This window comes from Podarcis liolepis (assembly GCF_965112155.1).
Source record: "Podarcis liolepis genome assembly, chromosome: 12".
Classification (NCBI taxonomy): domain Eukaryota; kingdom Metazoa; phylum Chordata; class Lepidosauria; order Squamata; family Lacertidae; genus Podarcis; species Podarcis liolepis.
In genome coordinates, this window is record NC_139563.1 from 27,182,798 (window position 1) to 27,205,613 (window position 22,816).

Genomic DNA, 22,816 nt, shown 5'->3' on the forward strand with positions numbered 1-22,816 from the left:
TAGAAAAGGCATCATCTTCGTATCATGGCAGCGATGTAGAAGGTGATGGCCCTAGCATGTGGTCAGAAGTCACAGATGAAGGCCTTGAACTCTCACAGTACCTCACGGAGCATGGCTTTGCTGGAGTGGAAGTAGACCCCAAAAATGAAGAGCTGGTTTTAAATATCAGTTCTCGACTTCAGGCAGCCGTTGAAAAACTTCTGGAAACAATAAACGAAACCACCAATCAGGTAGCACTCCTTAATTATATCCTTAGTAGATTATTGAGGAACGGGTTGCAAAACACTATTGGATACAGTATAGGTTTTCAAAATCTTCTCCCTTAGCATCTCATCCCAACCTCCTCTCCCCCTTCTCCTTACAAGTTATCCCAACCACACTTTCTCCTTTAGACTCCCCCCTCCCACCCTCTGCTTATACTCACACTGACATGGGTGCCTTGGCCTTAGCTGCAGAAGTTGAGGAGCAGCTAAGTGGTAGGATGGTTATTCGACAGCTCCCCTGTGCTGTCCCGACTGTTCCTCAGCGGCCTGCCTGGGGTTCCCACCTGCCTCTGCTTACTTCCTTCTCTACTGCAATGCTGCTGAGGCCAAAACAGCAATATCGGTGGGCGGTGGGCAGTGGCAGCAGAGCTGAATGGTTGGTGGGGAGCTGCCCTGGGTTTTCCTCTGTGGCTTGCCTAAGCTACCTGATACCTGTGTTGATCATCTGGGCCATCACCCAGATGCTCACCTGCACTGTCACCTGCCTGTTCACTCACTTGTGTGGGCTGCCCCCATCTCTATTTCCATCATCCTCAACTGCCAACACTGCTTTTCCTTCTTCACGTTGTAGTTCACAGAGCCATCTGTTGCTGGCCATGGAAACCACAGCATGATGACATCCTTATATAGTATATAGTACTGTAGGATAGATTTAGAAAAGTAAGCATTAGCATCTCTTAAAAAAGTATCTATAGCCCTGATACCTGTTTATCTGTTGAGCCAGGTGTATTGATTTTCCACCTCCATCTCCCCTTCTGGTGGTGGTACACCTACAATATTATATGATTTTTCGGGGATTGTGGTAAGTTTTTCAGATCTTTTGAAGTCTCTTATGTTTTCGGAGGTTTCTTTCATTTAAATGTTTAAATGTATTTAAGACAGTGATGTAAACAGTTCAAAGTTGTGATAAGCTAAATCAAATTATTTGAAAGTTGTTTCTTTGGTTGCCATGACTTTGATCATTCCTTCCTTGGGAGAGCAGATATTTCTCATTCTGTGGATTTAAATTCTTATAGGCTGGTGTGTGTATCCATTAATTGAAGGGCCAATTCTTTGGGTACAGGGAAGCTGCACACAAACACTGCCTAGTACCTCCACGTGAGGAAGTAAATTGGATTCCTTCAGACCTATACCATCGGTGCCCTCAAAGTGTGGAATGTGTAGTTGTTCCCAGTTTCAACTAGTGTTTATACAATTCTTATTATTTCCAGAAAGATATGTGTATGCCAGTGTAACTTGCAATAGGATTTCATTTGCAATCCAGTTTTTTCAGTGTTGGCTTTCCTAGAAAGAAAATACTTCATTTTACAGTGGTGCCCCGCAAGACGAATGCCTCGCAAGACGGAAAACCCGCTAGACGAAAGGGTTTTCCGTTTTTGAGCTGCTTCGCAAGACGAATTTCCCTATGGGCTTGCTTCGCAAGACGGAAACGTCTTGCGAGTGTTCCGATTTTTTTTTGCTTCCCCCACCCCCCTTTTTCTAAGCTGCTAAGCCGCTAATAGCCTTTTAGCCGCTAAGCCGTTAAGCCTTTAATAGCCGCTAATCCACTAAACCGCTAATAGCGCTAAGCCGCTAATAGGGTTGCTTCACAAGACAAAAAAACCGCTAGACGAAGAGACTCGCGGAACGGATTATTTTCGTCTTGCGAGGCACCACTGTAAAAACTAGTGAATCGTAGGATTGAATAGGTCTTGCATCCGGAACGTTCCAATGAACGTTGTTTCATTGCAATTGTTTCAACCTGCTTATCCTATTGGAAGCCTTTTATCTTTCCATCTCAATATTTTTCTTCAATATTTTGAGTCATTGCACCTAGGTGTTTACCCATCTCCTCTCCCTCTTCCTCAAATACTTGGAACTTTTAGAATGGTGCCATGAATGTGCACACCAAGTTTGAATCCAGTTTTTCAGTGCTGAATATTTCCCTTTCAAAAATAGTCCCTATCAAAAAGGTCAGTTTTGAACCTGGAACCTAGAACGACTTTTGGAAAAAGCAATAGATTGTAGCATGCATAGTTTTAGTGCTCAACGAAGAAATCACATTTCTTGCATGCCTCAAAATGGTGCCACATTTGAACTTGGAACCTGCATCATAGTATTATAGCCTCAGTCTGTTAAATGCATTTGAAACGAATCTCAGTGCTCAAATGAGAGCTCTTCCATCCCTCTTAGAAACAGGTGAATGGATCAGATACATCTTTGAATTTGAAATATACTATTCTATTTCAATGACAAACCTAGACAGCATCTTAAAAAGCAGAGACATCACCTTGCCAACAAAGGTCCGTATAGTTAAAGCTATGGTTTTCCCAGTAGTGATGTATGGAAGTGAGAGCTGGACCATAAAGAAGGCTGATCGCTGAAGAATTGATGCTTTTGAATTATGGTGCTGGAGGAGACTCTTGAGAGTCCCATGGACTGCAAGAAGATCAAACGTATACATTCTTAAGGAAATCAGCCCTGAGTGCTCACTGGAAGGACAGATCCTGAAGCTGAGGCTCCACTACTTTGGCCACCTCATGAGAAGAGAAGACTCCCTGGAAAAGACCCTGATGCTGGGAAAGATTGAGGGCACAAGGAGAAGGGGACGACAGAGGACGAGATGGTGGGACAGTGTTCTTGAAGCTACCAACATGAGTTTAACCAAACTGCGGGAGGCAGTGGAAGACAGAAGTGCCTGGCATGCTCTGGTCCATGGGGTCATGAAGAGTCGGTCACGACTAAACGACTAAACAACAACAACAATTCTATTTCATATCTGTCTATCAAGTTTAATTTTGTCAACTTAGTTTCTCAAGACTCTCTTGCAAGAGAACAAGTAAAAAATGCCCAGCAAGTTAAATGAAATATTTATTTTCTAATGGACAATAAGTGCATCATTTTACAACTTGTTTCTTCAAAGGATGTAATCAAAATCTTATTCTCCTTTCTATCTTCCCTCATCTCCCTTAAACTTCCAAAGGAACTATGTTGTGATGATAAGGTGATCTTTGTGCCAAAAAAATCTAGAAACAGTATGAATTTGGCCTATCATCTAATTCATGGACTTGCACATTGATCCTAATAGAAAGAGAAACCTTGCTAGGAGTGTTTTTCAGGCTGTCAACATTAAAGATCTGGAGATGCAACTGTATTTTAGAAATGTTCTTTTTTTACAAAGCATTGAAAATAGTCTTTTAGTCTTGAAGCTATTGTTTTATTCCCTTACGAATACAGCTTCTCTGCTCTGACTTGGATTTTGAATCTTGTCGGGCAAGGTTTACTGTGGGTGTGCTAATTCAAATTCCATCGGCTTGTGTACCTGCAGTAAAGAAATTAAGCCACTCCCATTGTCCTGACCTCTTCCTCAGCAGAGGCATTGAGAGAGAGAGAGAGAGGCTTTCACTTTGCACGGTGAAGTTTTATCTAACTTCAGGAGAATTCTTTCAAGAAAGTAATCAAAGCCAAATAGTGTGCCGCTTTTTGTATTTTTGACCTCACTGTAGCAGATGTTTTGTTTTGTTTTTTCAATTGACAACTGCTGCAATTTTTTTTTCTGTAATGGATTGATTAAATGCCTGTTGCTTGTCGTTACATGGCCTAATAATGGAGATACCTTGTTCCCTCAATGAATGCCTGCCTCACATTACTAATTCTTTTTGTTTAAAATACCTTTTCGAGTTTGGTTGTGAGGGGAAAAGTCGTAGTTCAGTGAAGTCTGCAAATGTTGACACTTTCTTTTCTTCTCAAGTTGATATTTACTTGGGCTTCTCCTTACTTGCGGGTTACTTATCCGGATGTGAACTGATAGTTCCTGGCTCTCTGCAGCAGTCAGACAACTGGTGAACTTCTCTGCAATTTTTTGTCAGTATATTGAAACCTTTCATAGCTAAGGCAAATAGCCCTATCTGATGAGCGAAGGCAGCAACGTTATTCTCGAATGGATTCCTACCGTACATATTGGGCATCAAATCTATTCAGTGGCTTGAAGTCAGAAAAAAGCGAGGAAGAAGATACATATGAAGTTGAATCTCGTGTGCCTTTACCATATCCTTTTCCTTTCACCGAAGAGTTGGATGAAAATAACTCTGTAGTTGTCAATACTTCAATTTTTCATTTTAGGCGCAGGAAAAATGAGCATAGAGTAAGAGTTGTTTCAAAAATTTCTTTGCCTACACCCCCTTATTCAGTAAGTATTAAAGAACCTGAAGAAATTTTAATTTTGCTGTACACGTGTGTGTGTGTGTGTGTTACATGCTGGCAGAAATGGTAATGGGAAAATTTTAAACTAGATACTGTACTTGATAATATTTTTGTATCTAAAGCAGTTTTTTATTTTGTAAACAAAGCTAATGAAACTTTTTTCTTAAATTATTGACACTACAGTAGAATTGAATTCAGCATGCAGTGCCAGTATTGACATTATAAAGCAGGCGCAGATGTAACATATTTGTAGGTATCTGTTATTTTAGTGCTTGCCACTTAAATCTAAGTTATGACAGCTGTGTATCTGAGCCATGTAGCATATCTAGCTATTATTTAACAATCACATTTATTCTCTTTGTTTATTTGATTTTATTTATTTGATTCCCCCCTCCATGCCTTTCAGTAAAATATATTTCAAAGTAGCAAAAAGCATACTTTATTAATATAAGGACCGTTTCCAATGAATGTATGGTTCTGTTTGCACCCAAAGCTGAATGCAGCATTGTTATAATACATAATAGGGAGCACATGACAAAATGAAGATCAAATGCCCACATTGGGCAATGTGTTCCATGTGCTGCTTTAGTAGTGAATAGTTTAATTTGGTCATGCTTCAGTGTAGAGTGGAGAAACAGAAAGTAATGGAAATACTAATGTCCCTTTCTAATAAGATATATCAAATGCATACTTAAACTAAGATGCAATAGTATATTCTGTAAAATGCACCTGTGAATTTTCAATAATACTAAGTATAGTTGTTTGCCATGTAATCAAAGCATAGAGAAATCTTTAGTACAATTTAAATAACCTTTAGGAATATTATTTTGTGTTTTGGCACAATGTGCTGACTGAGGCTTTGTGCATACTATGCATTTGAAGCACATTTCAAGCACGTGTCTCCCCGCCCCCCAAATCAACTACAGTTTCCAGGATTTGGGGGGGGGGGGACTCCTGTGCTTTAAATGTATGATATGTATGCAGACTTAGGTGACTTGAGACCTGTACTGTGAGGTGTACTTCTGTCTCTCTCTCTATATTGGTATAGTTTTGCTGCCTTTAGATTTAGTAATGGGGCTGGGATACCTAGATAACATTTCTCCCCTTCTCTGGGATGGTGGTGGAGGAAACTGCAAGTTCTCCATGAGTGCAGCTGTCATCATCCAGACAGCAGTTATTTGGATTTTGAGAGCCCTTCCACACAGCCAAGCCACGTTGCTGGATGAGAAAAAAATTAACCCTAAGTATATACTGCTGCAGGAAGCTTTAGCTTGACATTTTGCTTGCTGGCCCATGTCTTCATTGTTAACCAGCGACAACCACCTTAGCTTTGTTAACGCTAAAACAGTTGATAAAAATAGAAGAGCTTTTCCCCCCGATAAAGCCATGCTCTATGAGGAATATAGTATTACAAGACACATAATATGTGAACACATTCACCATACTTATAAAAACATGGGTGTGGGTTCTTTCCTTCCCTGCAGTTAAACAAATATGTGTTTTGTCATTTTGTAATTTGAGTAGCACGTGAAATGTCAGCAGCCTTACCTGCCCTTAACAGCTAGACTCTGAACTTTTTCACTTGTTAAACTGATCTAAGACTTTTATTTTTTTTTACAAATTCTAAGTAAAGTCATGCTATATTCTTACTTACCTTAAGCACATGGCTTGAAAAATATTGTTTTCCCCAAGTCTCTACTGTGATTCTGGTCTCATAATTACAGCAGGTGGTTCTTCATCATTTCTCAAAGATTTATTCAAAAGAGACAGGCAGGATTTTTGACTCAGAGCTATTGGTTTTTGAGATGAATTGCTTTTGGTGGGGGGCAAATGAACTGTTTCAATGTTTGTTTTTTAAAATTATGTCAGTTAAGTAGGTGACATTTCCACAAATTAAACAATGGATGGAAAATATGCAATGGGAAACAACATCTCCCTTCAAGTACTAATTCATATGTGTTTAAGAGCTTTAGAGCCTAATGAACCTTGCCTATAGGGTTGTTTCTGCTTCATTGTGGTTCTCCGACCTTTGATCTGAGGGAGTTGCACAGTAAATATTACCCTGTAGTATGTCTTGTTGTATTAATTGAGCATGGTGGAAAACACCAAAGTTTCTTATGAAGTAGAATTATTATTTGCAACATGAAATCCGTTGCTCCACATTCCTTTTCAACCATCCTAATTAGGAACTGTCGTATAAAATTTGTAGCAAAAGCTAATATGTGTAGTGTGTGCTGAGGATTCCATTACGTTCTGGAAAGTTTGTAATGAACATTAAAATGAGCCTCTCATAAGTTGACGTAAGCTAGGAAGTGTCAAGTTCCGGCACTTGGACACGGATATGGTCATGTGACACTGATTCATTATACTGCAGTGTGCAGGTATTTACTTATCTTACTGACCATATTGTGTAAGGCCAATAAACCTCTAATTTAGAAGTCTGTAGAAATGAATGAAAGGGCCCGATCCTTTCCAGATTATTTATTGTTCCACAACAATTTCAAGTTTCCAGTATAAGACCTGGTTTTTAAACCATCAAATTTTAACCTTTTTCATTCTCTTATCACGCAGCTTGAACATGCTAAAGTTACACAGACAGAATTGATGCGAGAGTCCTTTAAACAGGAACAAGAAGCCACTGAATTGCTCAGATGCCAGGAGGAATTGCAAGAGCGACTCGATGGAGAGGTTAAAGCTAGAGAGCAGTTGGCTTTGGAGCTTAGCAAAGCAGAGAGTAAGTAATGATTCATCTGCTGTATAAGGCTTTAAATGTTTAAGGCATAGCAAATCCTTTCTCTTCGTTATGTCAGTGTTTGTAGTATTTGCATTCTTCGCCCCAAAAATTGCCAGAATCATAGAGCAACTCATTTAGTGATCTCTTGAATCCATGTCAAATTTTCAGGTAGTTATGGATAAATTATCCTTCTTTTTCAGCAGTAGAGAAAAGGAAGGTGCAAGCAAATAGAAAACAAAATTAATTCATACCTCTCTGAGAGAAAGGAAAGCAGCCACAATGCGAAACAGACAGACAGAGAGCAGAAATGAAGAATAAAATAAAAAATGAGTATCTTGTGCCAAGGTTAGAGGGAAATAAGGGGGAGAGGATTTTCAGAATCTTCTGCAGTGTATAATCTAACCTCTTTTTTTTCAACCTGTGCTTCAAGTTAAACTACATTAAAGGTTATATCCTAAGACCATCATTATCATTCATTTGTTCTGTAATGGACAGCAGCAGTGTCTTGAGCATTTATTGATGAGAAAATTGCAAAATGAGGGTTTTCATGGTTGGTTCAACTCTGGCGTATTTTATAGACGATGCTTTCATCATTGTGAATATTCTCAATTTGCATGCCACCAGTAGGAGTAATGAGCTCTTTACTCATAATATCACATTTTGTGTATGATTCAGAATCTGTTAAACCTGTATAACAGGATGTCTGTTGCCATAGAAACCTATCACCATTGTACTCGTTCTTTCAATAGACATTAGTGCAGGGTAAGACACAGATTATTTGTGAAAAGTTCTGTTTACTGAGCAAGGCATAAAGGCAAGATTCAAAAACTAGGGCTCAACTTAAACAACTTTTTTGTTAACTAATTATAAAAAAGTTAAATACAAGGAAAGTCATGTTATAGCTGGTGGATGGCCTCTCTTTTACAGCACTTCAACTTTTCAGCCAGCTCTCCTTTGAAATGCATATGATCCTAGATTTTGAATGAGCCTTTGAATTAATCAACAGGTGTTTGAGTCATGGGTCAATGATTTAGTTGATAAATCAAAGAGCCAGAATTTGGCAGCACTGAACCATTCACAGAAATCAGCATATGAACCTGTCCTTTAATAGGCTGTACATTGGCATTTAATAAATAAATTCTGACTGATACAAAAATAGATTACTTACATTGTACTAAAAGCCAAAGAAATTATTTTAATTTTTGGATAATTGTGCTTTGCTTCTTTAAAAAATTGATGTTTAGAATTGTTCTTTAAAGGTATTCTTGTGTTGCTTATTGGCTGCTTTCAGCAGCACAAACAAACAAACAAACAAACAAACTGTGTGTTAAAGCTGCAGTCCTAAACATATTTACTAGAAAATAAGATTAATTGAACTCAGTAGGACTTGCTTCTGAGTAAAGGTTGATAGGATTGTGCTAGAAATAACTTTACTTCAGACATTTTATTAACAAGAAAACAGTATTCATCAAGCTTGCAAAATTTGTCAAAAGAAATCTGTGGAATTGCATTTTTTCTTAAGATAAATACTACTTTCTAATGAGGGTTTGTGATTTACTAATGTGCCCTTGGGCAGTTCTCATGAAATTGAGTGCCTTTTTTTTTTTTTAAAGATCTGATTCATGACTGCTTGGGAGCAGTATTTACAGTCTCTGACATTACAGCAGCCAACTCCTTTAGATTCTGGTTTTGTCACCTTGATTTAAAAAAAAAAGGCAGATTTAAGCTACTGCAAACTTTCTCGTTTGGTAGAATTCCAATGATGAATGTGCATTCATACAAAAAATTGTCCAAATTATGGCCTTCTGTCCTGTCATAAAGATTTAAAACCCTCTTTACATGTTAAGTAGTGTCTGCAGCTCTAAAGTATGTGCACATGTACACAATCCTGCTTCACATAGTAATAATAATAATAAAACCTTTATTGTCATTGTACAACCTGTGTGCAATAAAATTAATTGAGCTTGCCCCCCCTCAAATACTCAATCTTTTATCGAACAACACACCACCTCGCAAGTCAATTTTGCTATGTTATTTTCTGTTCAACAGCCAAACAGCCCACGGATAGAAGCTATTTTTTATCCTGTTGGTATGGCTGTTTATACTTCTATATCTCCTGCCCGAGGGGAGAAGATAAAAGAGGTGATGGCCGGGGTGTGAGTCATCCCTGAGAATTTTTCTCGTTCTCCTAAGGCAACGATCCCTTGCGATGTCATCTAGCGGACTTAAGGGACAGCCCATGATATCATGTGTTGTATTCACCACCCTCTGTAGAGACTTTCTGTCCGCGGCTGTCAGGCCAGCATACCACACTGTGATACAATATGAAAGGACACTTTCTATTGTGGACCAGTAAAAGGAGTTGATCAGTTGTTGTTTAACATTATTCTTTCGTAAGACCCTGAGGAAATAACCTGAGTTATGTTGAATAGTATCGAATGGTTTTGTTAATAAAACACACCCATTTCACCACACGTCCTATGACGTGTCCAGTTTTCTTTTCATATGGTAATATCATCCTAGGACAAGTAACCAGATGCATAAGCTATACATTGGTATATCAGTTTGGCTGACATGGGCTGGTAGATCCTGGTGCCACTGTTAATTAAAGAGCAAGTTTATAGGCTTTCAGAAAGTAAAGAAAAAGATTGGGATTCAAAGGCAGGCCCAACTTGTTTGATGTACCTAGCATCAACACTCCCACCCCACCACTACCATCAAAAAGCATATCTGTTGTAAAATAAGAGAGAGAAAGAGAGAGAGAGAGAGAGAGAGAAGCAAAGGTTGATTTGAGTTGGGGATCAGCTTTTTAAAAGGAAAATATCCACCAGACTAGCATAGCTCCTTGGACATAACTAAAGTATTCCTTTGAATCCTAACCAAGTACAGGAATTCAAATTCTCTCATGTTTACAAGAAATCTAACTCAGTAGAAAATTCAGTGGAACTAAAGTGTGGGAAAGGGCAAATAACGCTGCAAAGTACCGTACTTGGAATGTTTAGCTCTTGTGTTGGTGAAGAGGCAATAAAGTTCTGTAGGTTTGTGTTCCCTCAAAATACCAAGGCTTGCCAAACATGCTTTTTTATGCATAACATACTAAATGGGCTTTCATCTGAGTTGGGTTTTGGTGTGGTACATTATCTACATTTCTATAAATCTTCACGTTATCAATTTAAGGGACTGCTGGCATTGTAGTCTCATAATTCAGGTTTGTTCAACTATGAAACAACCAACTTTAACATGTGAAGACTTGTTGAAGTACCTTTTTATTGATGCATCTAATCTGGGAGCTCATAAATCAACAAATCTTATGCTGGGGGAAATTCAGTGGTTCAAAAAAACCCACATTGGCCTAATTTGCAGTAGTAGTGCATTAAACTGTGGCGGGTGACTAATTGCTGGTTAATTATATTTTCCTAGGAAGAATAATAGATTCAGTATGAGCATATTGTTAATTATTGTCCCTTTTGAGAACATTGCATTTATCATAACTACACAGACACACGTTATACTAAAGAAACCTTGCCCTCACATGGTAGTTTGGAGCGGAACAGTGACCGCTGTTCAGTGAAACGCTAAGCCAGGAATTGTGATTTGTTGCTCCCGCCGGGGGGATGTGAAGTGGGAGCCATCTGTGCATTCTTGTGTGAATGCAGCCATTGTGTTTGCAATAGGCATTGTAAGGTGTTTGAGACAAAGCCCATTTCGTTGTATACAATATGCAAAACCTTTGAAATAATTAATTAAAGACATTTACTAGTTTTTTAATTCTGTTAAAACAGCTGGAAAAGTAAACGTGTACTTTTTAAAAAATTATGAACAGTTAACAAGTGGGTTAGTATAATTCATACCAATTTAAGACCTACCTATTTTTATGTCTATGAAGTTTTAATACATAATTTCAGGAAGAAATTATTAGTAAAAATTCATCACCCCCAAACACTTTACAGATAAATGAACACCTTGAAGCAACTTTTATTAGTATGTAGTTATGCCCACTAACATAGTAGGGCTCTTTGGAATTTATTGAATTTAAGATCTTTAGGCCTGTTCGGATGGTGTGTTGAATCCCATCATCACCTATGAATGTGTGAACATGACAGTCAAATACACACATGCACACATTTCACTCAGACATGCATGCAGACATACAGTCATGCTGCCACCCCATGAAGAAGCTGTCTCACAAATTTAATTAAATATATGGCACTTTGGGAATGTGAAGCTGAAATTGAAGGCAAAAAATATTCTAGGTTCAATCACATAGGATAAAGCTCTTCCACTTATTTCAACAGCTGTTGATATTCTGGTCAGAGTTGTCAACATGTTTTCTAAAACTTTTCTTTTCTTTGAAATATATGCTTGGAAACCAGTGTGGTTAATTTCAGTATTTTTCTTGTTCCTAAAGATCTTATTGATGGCTATGCAGATGAAAAATCACTTCTGGAAGAGCAAATCCAGGAAAAAACAGATGCAATAGACCATCTTGAGCAAGAGCTACTCTGTACAGGTAACAAATTACAGGAACTAGAGGCTGAGAGACAGCAGCTTCAAGAAGAGAAGGAGTTACTCTTCAGACAAAAGGATGCTATGAAAGCTGATGCAGGACCAGTAGAACAACGTATGTATTCCCCTCAGTCTTCCAAAGATCTTATCTGGTTTAACCAGTTACTATTTAGTAGATTTTTCACTTCACTTTTGTAAAACTGGTTGGGAGGGTGTGTCTTCCTATCAGGTCAGCTGATCTCTGTGCAACAGTACCTTACCTTCTTTGCAAAAGAAACATGAAAAATCCACCAGTTTGCCTTAAGCAAACAAGGGCACCATGCTAAGATGCCTATAGAAATATTTTTTTAAAAAATAGTATTGGTGGGATTAAATCCATCTTGAAACACACACACACACACACACACACATATCAATAGATGCCACCTTCCCACTGAGAGAACAATCCAAACTCTTATTATCGCAAGTGGATGTTTCAGTTAAGAGATCATATCAGCTTTCCTTAACAACCCAACTCCTCACCCCAAAGGATTCATGTACCTTTTCTTAGTAACATTTCCAAAAGGATGAAGGCATTTACAATCAGATGGGGAAGCTGAATTGAATCTTCCCCCGGTGAAAACACATGGGTTTATGGTTAGGTCCAGTTAACATACATAAGGAATATTGGGGTGCAATCATGGAATCATATAAGTGTAGAGTTGCAAAGAAACCCAAGGGTAATCTAGTCCAACCCAATCAGAATGTTGTTTCAGCTAAAATATATTAGTTATGTTTTCAGCTGCCTCTTCCTTCAATATGCTCAGAACAACATTTTACCTTTTAAATTCTGTGAAATAGGGTAGCTTAAATTATTGTATTTACCCAAGGCCACCTAGTGAGCTGAGATGGGATTTCCTTTACCAAACCCAACATTGTAACTATAACACCACATTTGTCCAAAAAATAGAATATTTAAATGTAACTGGAGAAATACGTATAGATATTGAAGAGTGTTCCAATTCACTAGATGATTGCTAGAAACTGATGAGTAGGAAGATTGTGTATAAGTTGATTTTTATATAAAAATACTCATACTGTCTCTTTTTTCCCCACAAAGAAACTGCTCAGGAAGCAAAACCCCTAATTTTTTTAATTTTGTGCCTACCTTTTTGCTGGATAGCTTCTAAAAAGAAGACACAAAGCTTGTTTAATGTGCTTAAGTGTTTGTTCCACTAATACTTGCCTTCATAAAGCAAATTAATGTTTTAATCCTCTTTCCCCCCAGTAAGAGACATCTTATTGAAACAGTGTTTATTGTAAAGAGTACATTGACATGCTAAAGGTGTTCACTTAAGAATATCATCTCTATTCTATAAGGAGCATGTGAAGTTTTAGATTTTTTAAAAAAATAGCTGAAGAAGCAATAATGATCAAAAGAGGTAGTTGTGAGTTAATTACGTTTGAATAAATGTATCATGTAAAACTATCAAGATTAGTACGTGGGTTTCTATTTTGCAATAATCTAGTAATCAGTACATTTAATAGCAGGTATGTTACCTGGGCTTTTCAGTGGAACATCTATAGTGTGTTCATGAAACTTTGTGGAAAAATAAATGGATATTCCACATTAAAATAGTAGAAAAACACGTAACTATCATACTTAACAGATTAATGACACATTTCTTGCATCATCAGGCATTTTCACTGAACTCGGCATTCTGTCTTCAACTTCATTTTTCTTATACAGTATTACACCTTAAGAAAGCTATAGATGGCATGTGAATTACTTTGCTTCTTGTTTTTTTTTTCTGTTCTCCTAGGCCTAGTAGATGCTGCAGTCGATGCAGCTTCCCAAGCAGGTGTGTTTGTACATTGCATGGCCAATCTTTCATTGGGTGGCAGATTTAACAGCTACTGACACTTGCTAATCATGGTCTCTCTTTGGGCTTTCAGCTTACTGACATTAACTTATACTGGGCTGCAGCTTTGATACTGTGTTTCATACTCACAACTTTCTTTTTGACAGTTGCTCACAATTTCTAAGTGCAATACATTAGTAAAGTGAAGCAGATTCATTTAATAACCATCATCTTAGTCGATTAGTTTGCGAGCACAGGTAGTAGCAATACTTTGCTTTGAAAACTGCAAATACATTGGTTGATAATACCTTTGCCAAATATGACTTCTGTATTGACATACGATGTTTAAGCAAGCAAGCATGATGTAAGATGATGGTCCCCAAATATTCTGTATTGTGTAATGCAAAATGGCCACTATCTGGTGACTTTTTTTTCCTTTTCTTTCATTTATATGATAAAAGATCCTTATCCATAAATCCATTACTCTGCAGTATTCCTCATTTAAAAAATCAACAAGAATTTTGTTGCAGTATCTGTATCTGTTATACTGATGAATCACATTATAAAGCGTTTATCCTGATATTATTTCTGGCTATACAAAATGTTAGGAGATATGTACATGATGAGCCCATTTCAGTGGGAGTTGACTAAGCATGTCCACTGTGTATTGGAAGCCTTAGCTCTGCTGGGAAGAGATCACAATGTACCTCCTGTTCATGTTAATGTAGCCCAAATCCCAGAAGGAGTGTTGCTGACACAGCAAGTATCAGTGTCACCAGATAGTCCAATATGGCCTCCAACATCCAATGTGACTGGAGTGGCATTGGAAGGCAATCTGTTCCAGTAGCCCCATGCCACTGTAGGCCGTAAATATGATAGCATTTTCCCACATCGTGAAAAGCATTTTTTTAAAACTGAAGGGCAGGGGATGGGGGAAGTAAGGTGTTTAAAAACAACACCGATGACAGAAAATCTCCGTTGCAGGTAAGACATTTCCTTCGCTGTCCTTTCTATAACTCACCAGGTGAAGGTCTATAGTGTTTTCACATTTAAACGTTGTATGTGCCATTTCATGGACCATTTTTTTTGTTAACTTGGATCAGTCCTACTGGATGAGAAGACAGTTGGGTTTTAATGCCATCATACATTTTCCCCAGTACTGAATGAAATATATGCAGTTATGATTTGTTACGGTGACCCATATACGTGATTAATCATTAAAATTGGTGTGTCCTAAAGTAAACTGAGAGTGTTTCAGCTTTCATTCTGGGGTTTTGTATGACTTTTTTGTGATATCTTCCTTCCATACCTCCCTCCTTTTATTGAGAGATACCACATAATTCTGGTAAAACCCAAACCTATTTCCATCCTTTATTATACTATAGCATGAATACATTGTTTTGGGAGTGAATTTGTTATGATAGGCTAAGGTAACTATTCCTATCCGAAACAACAACTGATGCCTTTATAAAACAGAGTTGCTGGCGGAAACAGAAAAGCTCATGAAGGAAAAAATAGAGGTGCAGCGGCAAGCGGAAAAAGAATATGACTACCTTCAAAAGCAGGTGAAGGCACTGGAAACTGATATAGAGGAGCAAGTCAGCCGATATTTGGAACTGGAGCATGAAAAAAATGCAGAACTGATGGATCTAAGGCAACAAAACCAAGCTCTGGAGAAACAGCTTGAGAAAACAAAAAAATTTCTAGATGTAAGTAAGAGATGGGTTGCAAATCCTGCTAGCCATATATGACAGAATTTTTTAAAAGTGGGAGAGAGACAAAAAGACCATACTCTAATTTAGTTAGTACTGCACATTAAAAAAGCTTTCTGTGCGTTTTTACATTTTGATGCAGATTACTTTTTTTAAAAAATGCAAATTAAAAATGTAGGTGTTCTTAAAAGGAATGAAGAACAACGTTGATCACAATTTCAGAATTTAAAATTTGTTAAATGTAGACTTGATAATAGTAAAAAAAAAATTTCGGACCTTGAAAAATACTTTAGGAGAGCACATAACCACACCCTGACATCTTATGAAACAATGTGTGAGATGTATTTTTCCAGACATGATGAGTAATAGAGAATCATTAGTCATAGTACAGTGGAACCTTGGGTTGTGGACATAATCTGTGACAGAGGCACGTCCGCAACCAGCAGCGTTCGCATCCTGAAGCGTTCTGGTACTTCCAGGTTTCCCACGGTCCATAACCCAAAAACATGTAACCTGAAGCATCCATAACATGAGGTATGACTGTATTCTAGAGATGGCCCCAAGTGTTTGTGTATTTATTAAGGTGGCCCATTTGAGTTGATATCTAAACAGTAGCCTAAAGTACAAGCAAGCACATTAAGCTCTGTGCCAGAAAAAGAATTGCCAATGCTTTGTCAAGCATCTACAATATTTAGTTTCTGCCTTGGCTGTCTGAAATGGCACTATACTGTATATAAAAATGTATTGCTATCAGCCCTGCCACAAATGTATATAGACAATCAGGCATGTGCCAAATATCTACCTGCTTTCTTGGGCCCAGTGCTTGTCACATTTTCATAGTCATAAGGAAGATAAGCCGTCTGACTACAGTACTTTGATAAAACATCAGTGGTTATGTTCCAACTAGAAAGTTGATTTTCTGTGGACTTCTGCTATTTACTGGTAACAGAGGTGTGTGTGTGTTATTAATAAAAGCAGCACTGCGGTATCATTACACTCATTTTGGAAATCTTGTTTAGTTTTAAGTAAAATTGAAAACAAGATACCATGAGTTAATTTTGAAGTTCATTTGAACATGTTTGCCATAAGAAATATAATGGTTACATTTTCAGGAACAGGCAATTGATAGGGAGCATGAGAGAGATGTTTTCCAGCAAGAGATTGTGAAACTGGAGCACCAGCTTAAGATTCCCCAGAGATTTCAGCCAGTCAATGAACACCAAAACAGAGAGGTAAGATACAGGTTTGTTGGTTTGTTTTACCATAAATACATAAACTGAAATGTTGAAAATGTACAAAAATAAAGTCCTCTGTTTGGACAATTGTCCAAGGTTTCATAATCCTTTGTTTATGACCATGGACAAGTGTCATGACTACATGTTCCTCTGTCACCCTTCCTACTTCCCAATTGCATGCCAGCTTTGGCACAAAGATCTGGTCTCGCAGTAAGCCAGAGTACTTTGTTACAGTCAAACTGGGGAATTCTGTCTTAATGTCAGTTAACAAACCAGAAAAATAAGCAAAAAATAAGCTAAAGGCTGCAATCCTTCACATATTTCCTTTGAACAATTAAGGTCTATTGTATGCAATTGGGCTACACATTATTATAACCACTTATTTGTAGAATTAATAGCCAAAACCACAGGGATTTTTTCAGGTGTGGTTTTTAGTTCATTCATTCATTCCCTAATGATAGTCCCAATGCAGTCAGTCAACACCCTTTACAAAATCAAAGTGAGTTCCAAAGGCCGTATGCAAACTGGGTTGGAGCAGAGGCTCTGTGGGAATCACTGGGAAGATTGAATAAACGATTTCTATTTACTGAATAGGGATAATGAAAGGGAAAACTTAGAATTTTGTAAATTTGCTTTTTATCATTAATACAGAAAGATATGCATCTTTTATGGTTGTTTATCTTTCTTTCTTGAATTAGGGCAGTGTTTTTTCCATGTGGCAGACATAGCTGACATAGTTTTAATTTGTGACACATTCCAGGGGTGAAGCGTGTTCACCTGTTTCAATAAAAACAAAACATTTTGAAGCATGTTTAAAGACTTTTATTGAAGCATAAGCTTTTGTGAACTAGAGCCCACTTTGTCAGGTTCACAGCTAACACGACAGAGAGACTAGATAAAGTGGGGGAAGTGCAAACCGTGGACCCAAAGGTCTATGGGTACAACTGCAGCACAAACATCCTGGTGCTTGCCAGATGTTTTGCACTATAGCTGCCACTAGCCCCAGCAATGGGACTAATCTACAGAGTTATAGCAGTATCTTGGCAAAGGTAGTTCTACGATGTTTCTGTGCAAATCTCAAATTCGTATAAAATAATCACAGCAACCATATCATATCAGGAAGTAATCATGGTTTTGCACTCCAGTGTTCTATCCCCCCTTCAACTCTGTCTGTCTGCCTGCCTACCTGTGTCTGTCTATATGTTTATCCATACATCAATCTCTAATCTGGAAGAAGTTGCAGATAACCCTTCATTCATCAGATGAAATAGTCCACCTGTGAAAGCTGAAATAAATCTTTTAAGAGTTCAACAACTCACTCTTGGGTTTTGTTTAATTTGTGTTTGTGAAACAACATCCTTTTTAATTTGGCAGGCTTGAGCTTCTGCATAATTTCTGTCTGTTGTACATACAGTTTGAACTGGTAGCTGTCCGCCCACTGGGGAGTGTTTTGTTAATTGGTTTTCACTTGCTATCTTTCTTTGGCCAATTACTACTTCTTTCTCAGTGAGGTCTTTCTGGCTGCCTCATAACTGAACATTCCATTTCAGTATCCGTGGCGGCCAACATCCTCTCTTTCCTCTCAATGTGCTTTCTCTTGAGTCTTCCATCTTACTTGCCTTTATTCTCTCGGCTTCTGGTTACTAAGTAGCTCCTTGTACCTAAATACTTCAGAGATTGAAAGCTTTCTTCTTACTTCCTGCCTCTTTTTCTCCTACGCAATTTAACTCGGTTAACGTTACAGTAAATTTGTGTTTGAACTTATGACCTACATTAGCATACATCTTCTGGAGCCTTCATCAAACGAGTTCTTCATCCTTAATATTTCAAGAGGTTTGAAATATCGTTCCTGCCTATTGTCACCAGGTTGAGCAGTTAACAAATCACCTCAAAGAAAAAACAGACAAATGCAGTGAGCTTTTGCTCTCTAAGGAGCAACTTCAGAGAGATGTGCAAGAACGGAACGAAGAAATTGAGAAATTAGAGTGCAGAATCAGAGAACTGGAACAAGCTTTAATGATCAGTGCAGACAGTTTGCAAAAGGTATTTTTTTGTGGACAATGTTTTTATATATTTATTATCAACAAGAACATTCAGTTGTTTAATTGTGAATTAAAGAGATGTGATAGCTAATATCCTTACTTTAAAGGTGGAGGAAAGGAAGCAGTTTGGCTCTACAACAATAAGGGGAGAATTGCCCCTTGAAGCACAGTTACAGGCTGAGCAAGAAGCTGTAGACAGGAAAGAAAAAGAGGTAGAGTACCCCTTTCCATTATGCAGATAAGTTAATATTTCATATAATTCATTTCAATCCAACTTCACAGGATGCAGAGGGTGCAGAGGGTCAGAATAGTCACATGGCTCCATTGTATGAGCCTGGCTTTCTTCTGCGGGCCAGACATGTGGCCTAGATGAAACTGTCCCCCTGAGTGGAGGTAAGAGGAGCAAAGAGAGCCACATACCACATTCATGGCAAATGTATATGCGACCACATAGCTTGGGAGCCGCAAGGCAAAGGCAGGGCCATGGTATGGTATGGCTGCTTCTGCTTAGATATAAGCCAGCTCAAACCTTGCTTAGCTCGCTGTGGAGGGGAATGATGTCTGGAAGAGGCCAACACATGCCCTTTTCCAGACCCTGTGACACAACCTCTGGTCTCCCCATACCCAGCCACCTGGTCAGTTTGGATACTTTTAGCCTTGGAGATCACAGTTGCCTCTTAAAAAACTGAGTCATCTGCAGGTTATCCAGCTTCATCACCAGACTTGATGGGTGTTTAGTATTACTATTGAGCCCACTGCAATATTCTCTAGCCACAGGGTGCTATCACCATCCTGATATAATTGTGGATGCCCATTTAAAATCTCAGGGTGCTGAATGACTGTGCCCTCAGCCACAGACAGATAGCCCCACCAGCTCTTGTAGGTCCTTTGTCACCTTCCTGAAGGAACAACGTCTGGAATAATCTTCAGGATGTGTGTAGCCATTGTATATCTAGTGCTATATTGAGAATGAGGGAATAGAAGAAATGAGCTAGCATCCATCCATAATTTTCCACGTTCACTGTAAAATTGAGTATTTTTTAAAAAGTCTTTAAAATTAGAAGTTAAATACAAACCTTTGTTTCTGAAAATAAGTATGGTCGTAAGAGTGCAGAACAATTTTTATTTTTATGGTTTTTGTTTGTTTAAAATATATTATCCCTTTGCCACTTACCTTGGGTATATAGATCATAAATCTTGAAGAACAATTAGAGCAGTTTCGTGAAGAACTAGAAAACAAAAACGAAGAAGTACAACAGTTGCACATGCAATTAGAAATCCAGCACAAAGAGTCCACTACAAGACAACAAGAACTTGAGCAAGAGAATAAATTTTTCAAGGTAATTATCTGGAAAGGAAATCCGGTATTTCCCACCCATCTTCTTCTCTTGAATGAACACATCTGCAAATCATGAGGTTTTAAAACTTTTAATACATAACATCCTGGTTTCTTCTTTTTTAAAAAGAATATATTAATATATATCTGTATATTCATCTTGTAAATGGAAAAGAATGAGAGAAACACAAGTTACATTATTTGCCGCTGTTTTTTTGTCTGTAGGAGGATATGGAAAAGATGGGACTAGCTATCCAGAAACCTGAAGATACTTCTATAAAGGGTCATCATGCAGTTGCTGGAAAATTTGTGCAGATCATACAGGAAAAGGAACAGGAAATAAATGAACTTCATGAACAAATTTCAAAACTGCAACAGCAACTTGAAATTACAACAGATAACAAAGTACATGGTTTTTGGAATCTTTTGTGGGAACTTCTCTTTTCATTGTGAGATGTAAAATCAAGACTTCCGTATAAGCCAAATAGTTTAAGGTGTTAGAACGTGGGTTAGGCCACACTGCATTTAGAAACCCATGTCCTGATTTTCAAAATACAGTTCTCATGAATTCTGCTTTCTCTTGATATATTTATTGAAATATTAATTTCTGTGTAGTGGTAGATAATTGTGCAGTTTTAGTCTCAATTCCTCTGTAGGATAACTGGAGCAATATAAACGTAGATAATCTGAGTAGTGATTATCAGGATGCTAATGGAATGTATCATCTCCAGTATAAGTATTTATACAATGGGTTGTACTCTAATGCCATCTGCTGGATTTTGCCTAATTTCTGCCAGAGGTTTGCAGAAAAAATACGTTTCATAACTGAAATTGTGATTCTAGAAAGTTGCTGAATTCTTCTTGCAAACTTAGGATAGAGTGTCAGTGTGTGTTTTACAGCAAAGCACAAAAGGCAGACCAGTTTTTAATAGTTTTCAGAGTGCTGATGCCAGTTACTGTGAAACAAAGTGCTTCAAAAAGCAAAATCTAGTGAGTCATAATATTTCTCTGTTCCAAGTTATAATAGTATTCCTGCTATTTTCAGGTTTCAAAAGAGAAACTTGTTCTGGATCTTCCTCCCCCCCCTTTCAATTTCAGGATCCCATATTTCTGTTCCTTTCTTGACTACATGCCTAAAATCACTACTGCTGCTACTCATATAGATATGTTACTTGTTCTTCAAGTTATGTTATGTAGCAAGTCCTCCACACAGTCTCCTTTGCATTAGCAATAGAGAGAATTCACTAGCTTTATTTATATGTCTTTTCAGGAATTGCTATATCTTTTGGAAAGAGGAAGACAATTATTTGTAGTGCTTCCCATAAATCCTGTGACTTTATCTTGTATCATTAAGATGTACAATATCTAGAGCTTCTGAGTTTTCTGGTTCCATCTAGTTGTTGTTGTTTTTTGTATTTCTTTTGATTTTAAGATTTTTGTGGTGGCTAATAAATGCTTTCTGCATCCTTTGCTGAGAAAGCAAAAAGAAAGAGTTTTACTAGGTGAGGCCAAAGTCCATCCAAAACTCTATTCTTGAAGTTGTTATAAATCAATCACTGTCATCTATTCAAAACCAATATTTCAGCTATTCTACATTGGTCTTTTGAACTCATTCTATTTATACTCCTCTTTCTGTTTCTGACTTTGAATTCCTAGCATTGAAACTCTTCCTGAGGTTTCTAAAGCACACCTTCCTCATTTAGCTACTTCTATCTTCCTCTAAATTATTTGTCTGAATAATTTGAATCTTCTTACTTGGTCTTTACACCTTCCCCTCTTTCTTAATAGATTTCTTTTAGATAAAATTCTGGAACAGTCCTTGTATGGTTGGCAACTTATCTCTTGGATCATTTTGCCTTCTTCATAATAATACACCAGTGAAATAATATGCTTTATTATTTTTATTTTTATTTCTTCTGCTACTTCATAGTGTCCTTCCCCGCCCCCTTACAAAATCTCTTATATCTGTTTTGTAAAGTCATGATTTCACAGCTTTTGAATAGTCCCCAGTTCTTTTTTTTTCTCAGTCAAATGGCTACTAGCCACAGCGGCTATGTTCTCTCTCACTCTTAGAGGCAGTATGCATCTGAATGCATGCCAGGAATCACAAGTGGAGTTAGTGCTATGGGCTTCCCATAGGCATCTGGTTGGCCACTGAGAGAACAAGATGCTGGGCTAGGTGGGCTTTTGACCTAACCCAGCATGGCTTTTCTTACGTTGTTAAATGTATCCCACTTTTTTAAAAAAGAAAAAAGATATGAGGTGTTGATTGTATGAGTTTCTCTTTTTTCCAACCATATATAGTCGTACCTTGGTTTTCGAACAGCTTAGTTCTCAAACGTTTTCGCTCCCGAATGCCGCAAACCTGGAAGTGACTGTTCTGGTTTGCAAACTATTTTTGGAAGCCAAATGTCCCACGGGGCTTCCACGGCTTCCGATTGGCTGCAGGAGCTTCCTGCAGCCAATCAGAAGCTGTGCTTTGGTTTCCATATGTTTTGGAAGTCAAACGGACTTCTGGAATGGATTCCGTTTGACTTCCAAGGTATGACAGTACTTGGATAATATAGCAACTTCATCCATGTAGGAAGATGTGGAAATTACCCTATGATTCTGTAACTTAGGAGACCAATCAGGATCCTTACTTATTCATTTTTTGTTGTTGTATGTTTGGACTGTGGAAAAGAATGTTAAGTTCTAGTGACTAAGGATATAACGGTGGTTTTGTTGAAATAACCAGCACTCTGGAGAGTTCTTTTTTGCAAATGGCAAATGGGAGTTCAGTAACTAGAATGAAGCTGAGGAGCTGAGATATAGGAATAGTTCTAGCAGAGAAAATATCAGCTGAATTAGAGTTACACAAATTACTCTATAAGCTGCTTGTTTATCTGCAGACATAATTGATCAAAAAGCACTATGAAGCGACTTGGTCCAGCATATAGTCCCTTTGAACACAGTGAATTTTATA

General features: G+C 37.9%; 1 protein-coding gene across 37 annotated transcripts in view; it reads left to right on the forward strand.

Moving 5' to 3' along the window:
- Positions 1 to 22,816, forward strand: part of AKAP9 (A-kinase anchoring protein 9) — a 105,695-nt gene that overhangs the window by 61,678 nt on the left and 21,201 nt on the right. For 21 of the 37 annotated variants that reach the window (XM_083467625.1, XM_083467645.1, XM_083467633.1 and 18 more), the window contains 10 exons: positions 4 to 230; positions 7,017 to 7,179; positions 11,588 to 11,800; positions 13,488 to 13,526; positions 15,003 to 15,235; positions 16,351 to 16,470; positions 18,340 to 18,516; positions 18,623 to 18,727; positions 19,703 to 19,855; positions 20,077 to 20,256. In XM_083467625.1, the coding sequence (XP_083323751.1) occupies positions 4 to 230; positions 7,017 to 7,179; positions 11,588 to 11,800; positions 13,488 to 13,526; positions 15,003 to 15,235; positions 16,351 to 16,470; positions 18,340 to 18,516; positions 18,623 to 18,727; positions 19,703 to 19,855; positions 20,077 to 20,256 (1,610 nt within the window). The remainder of the gene's footprint in view (positions 1 to 3; positions 231 to 7,016; positions 7,180 to 11,587; positions 11,801 to 13,487; positions 13,527 to 15,002; positions 15,236 to 16,350; positions 16,471 to 18,339; positions 18,517 to 18,622; positions 18,728 to 19,702; positions 19,856 to 20,076; positions 20,257 to 22,816) is intronic. The other 16 variants (XM_083467643.1, XM_083467650.1, XM_083467652.1 and 13 more) reach the window with 5 other exon arrangements.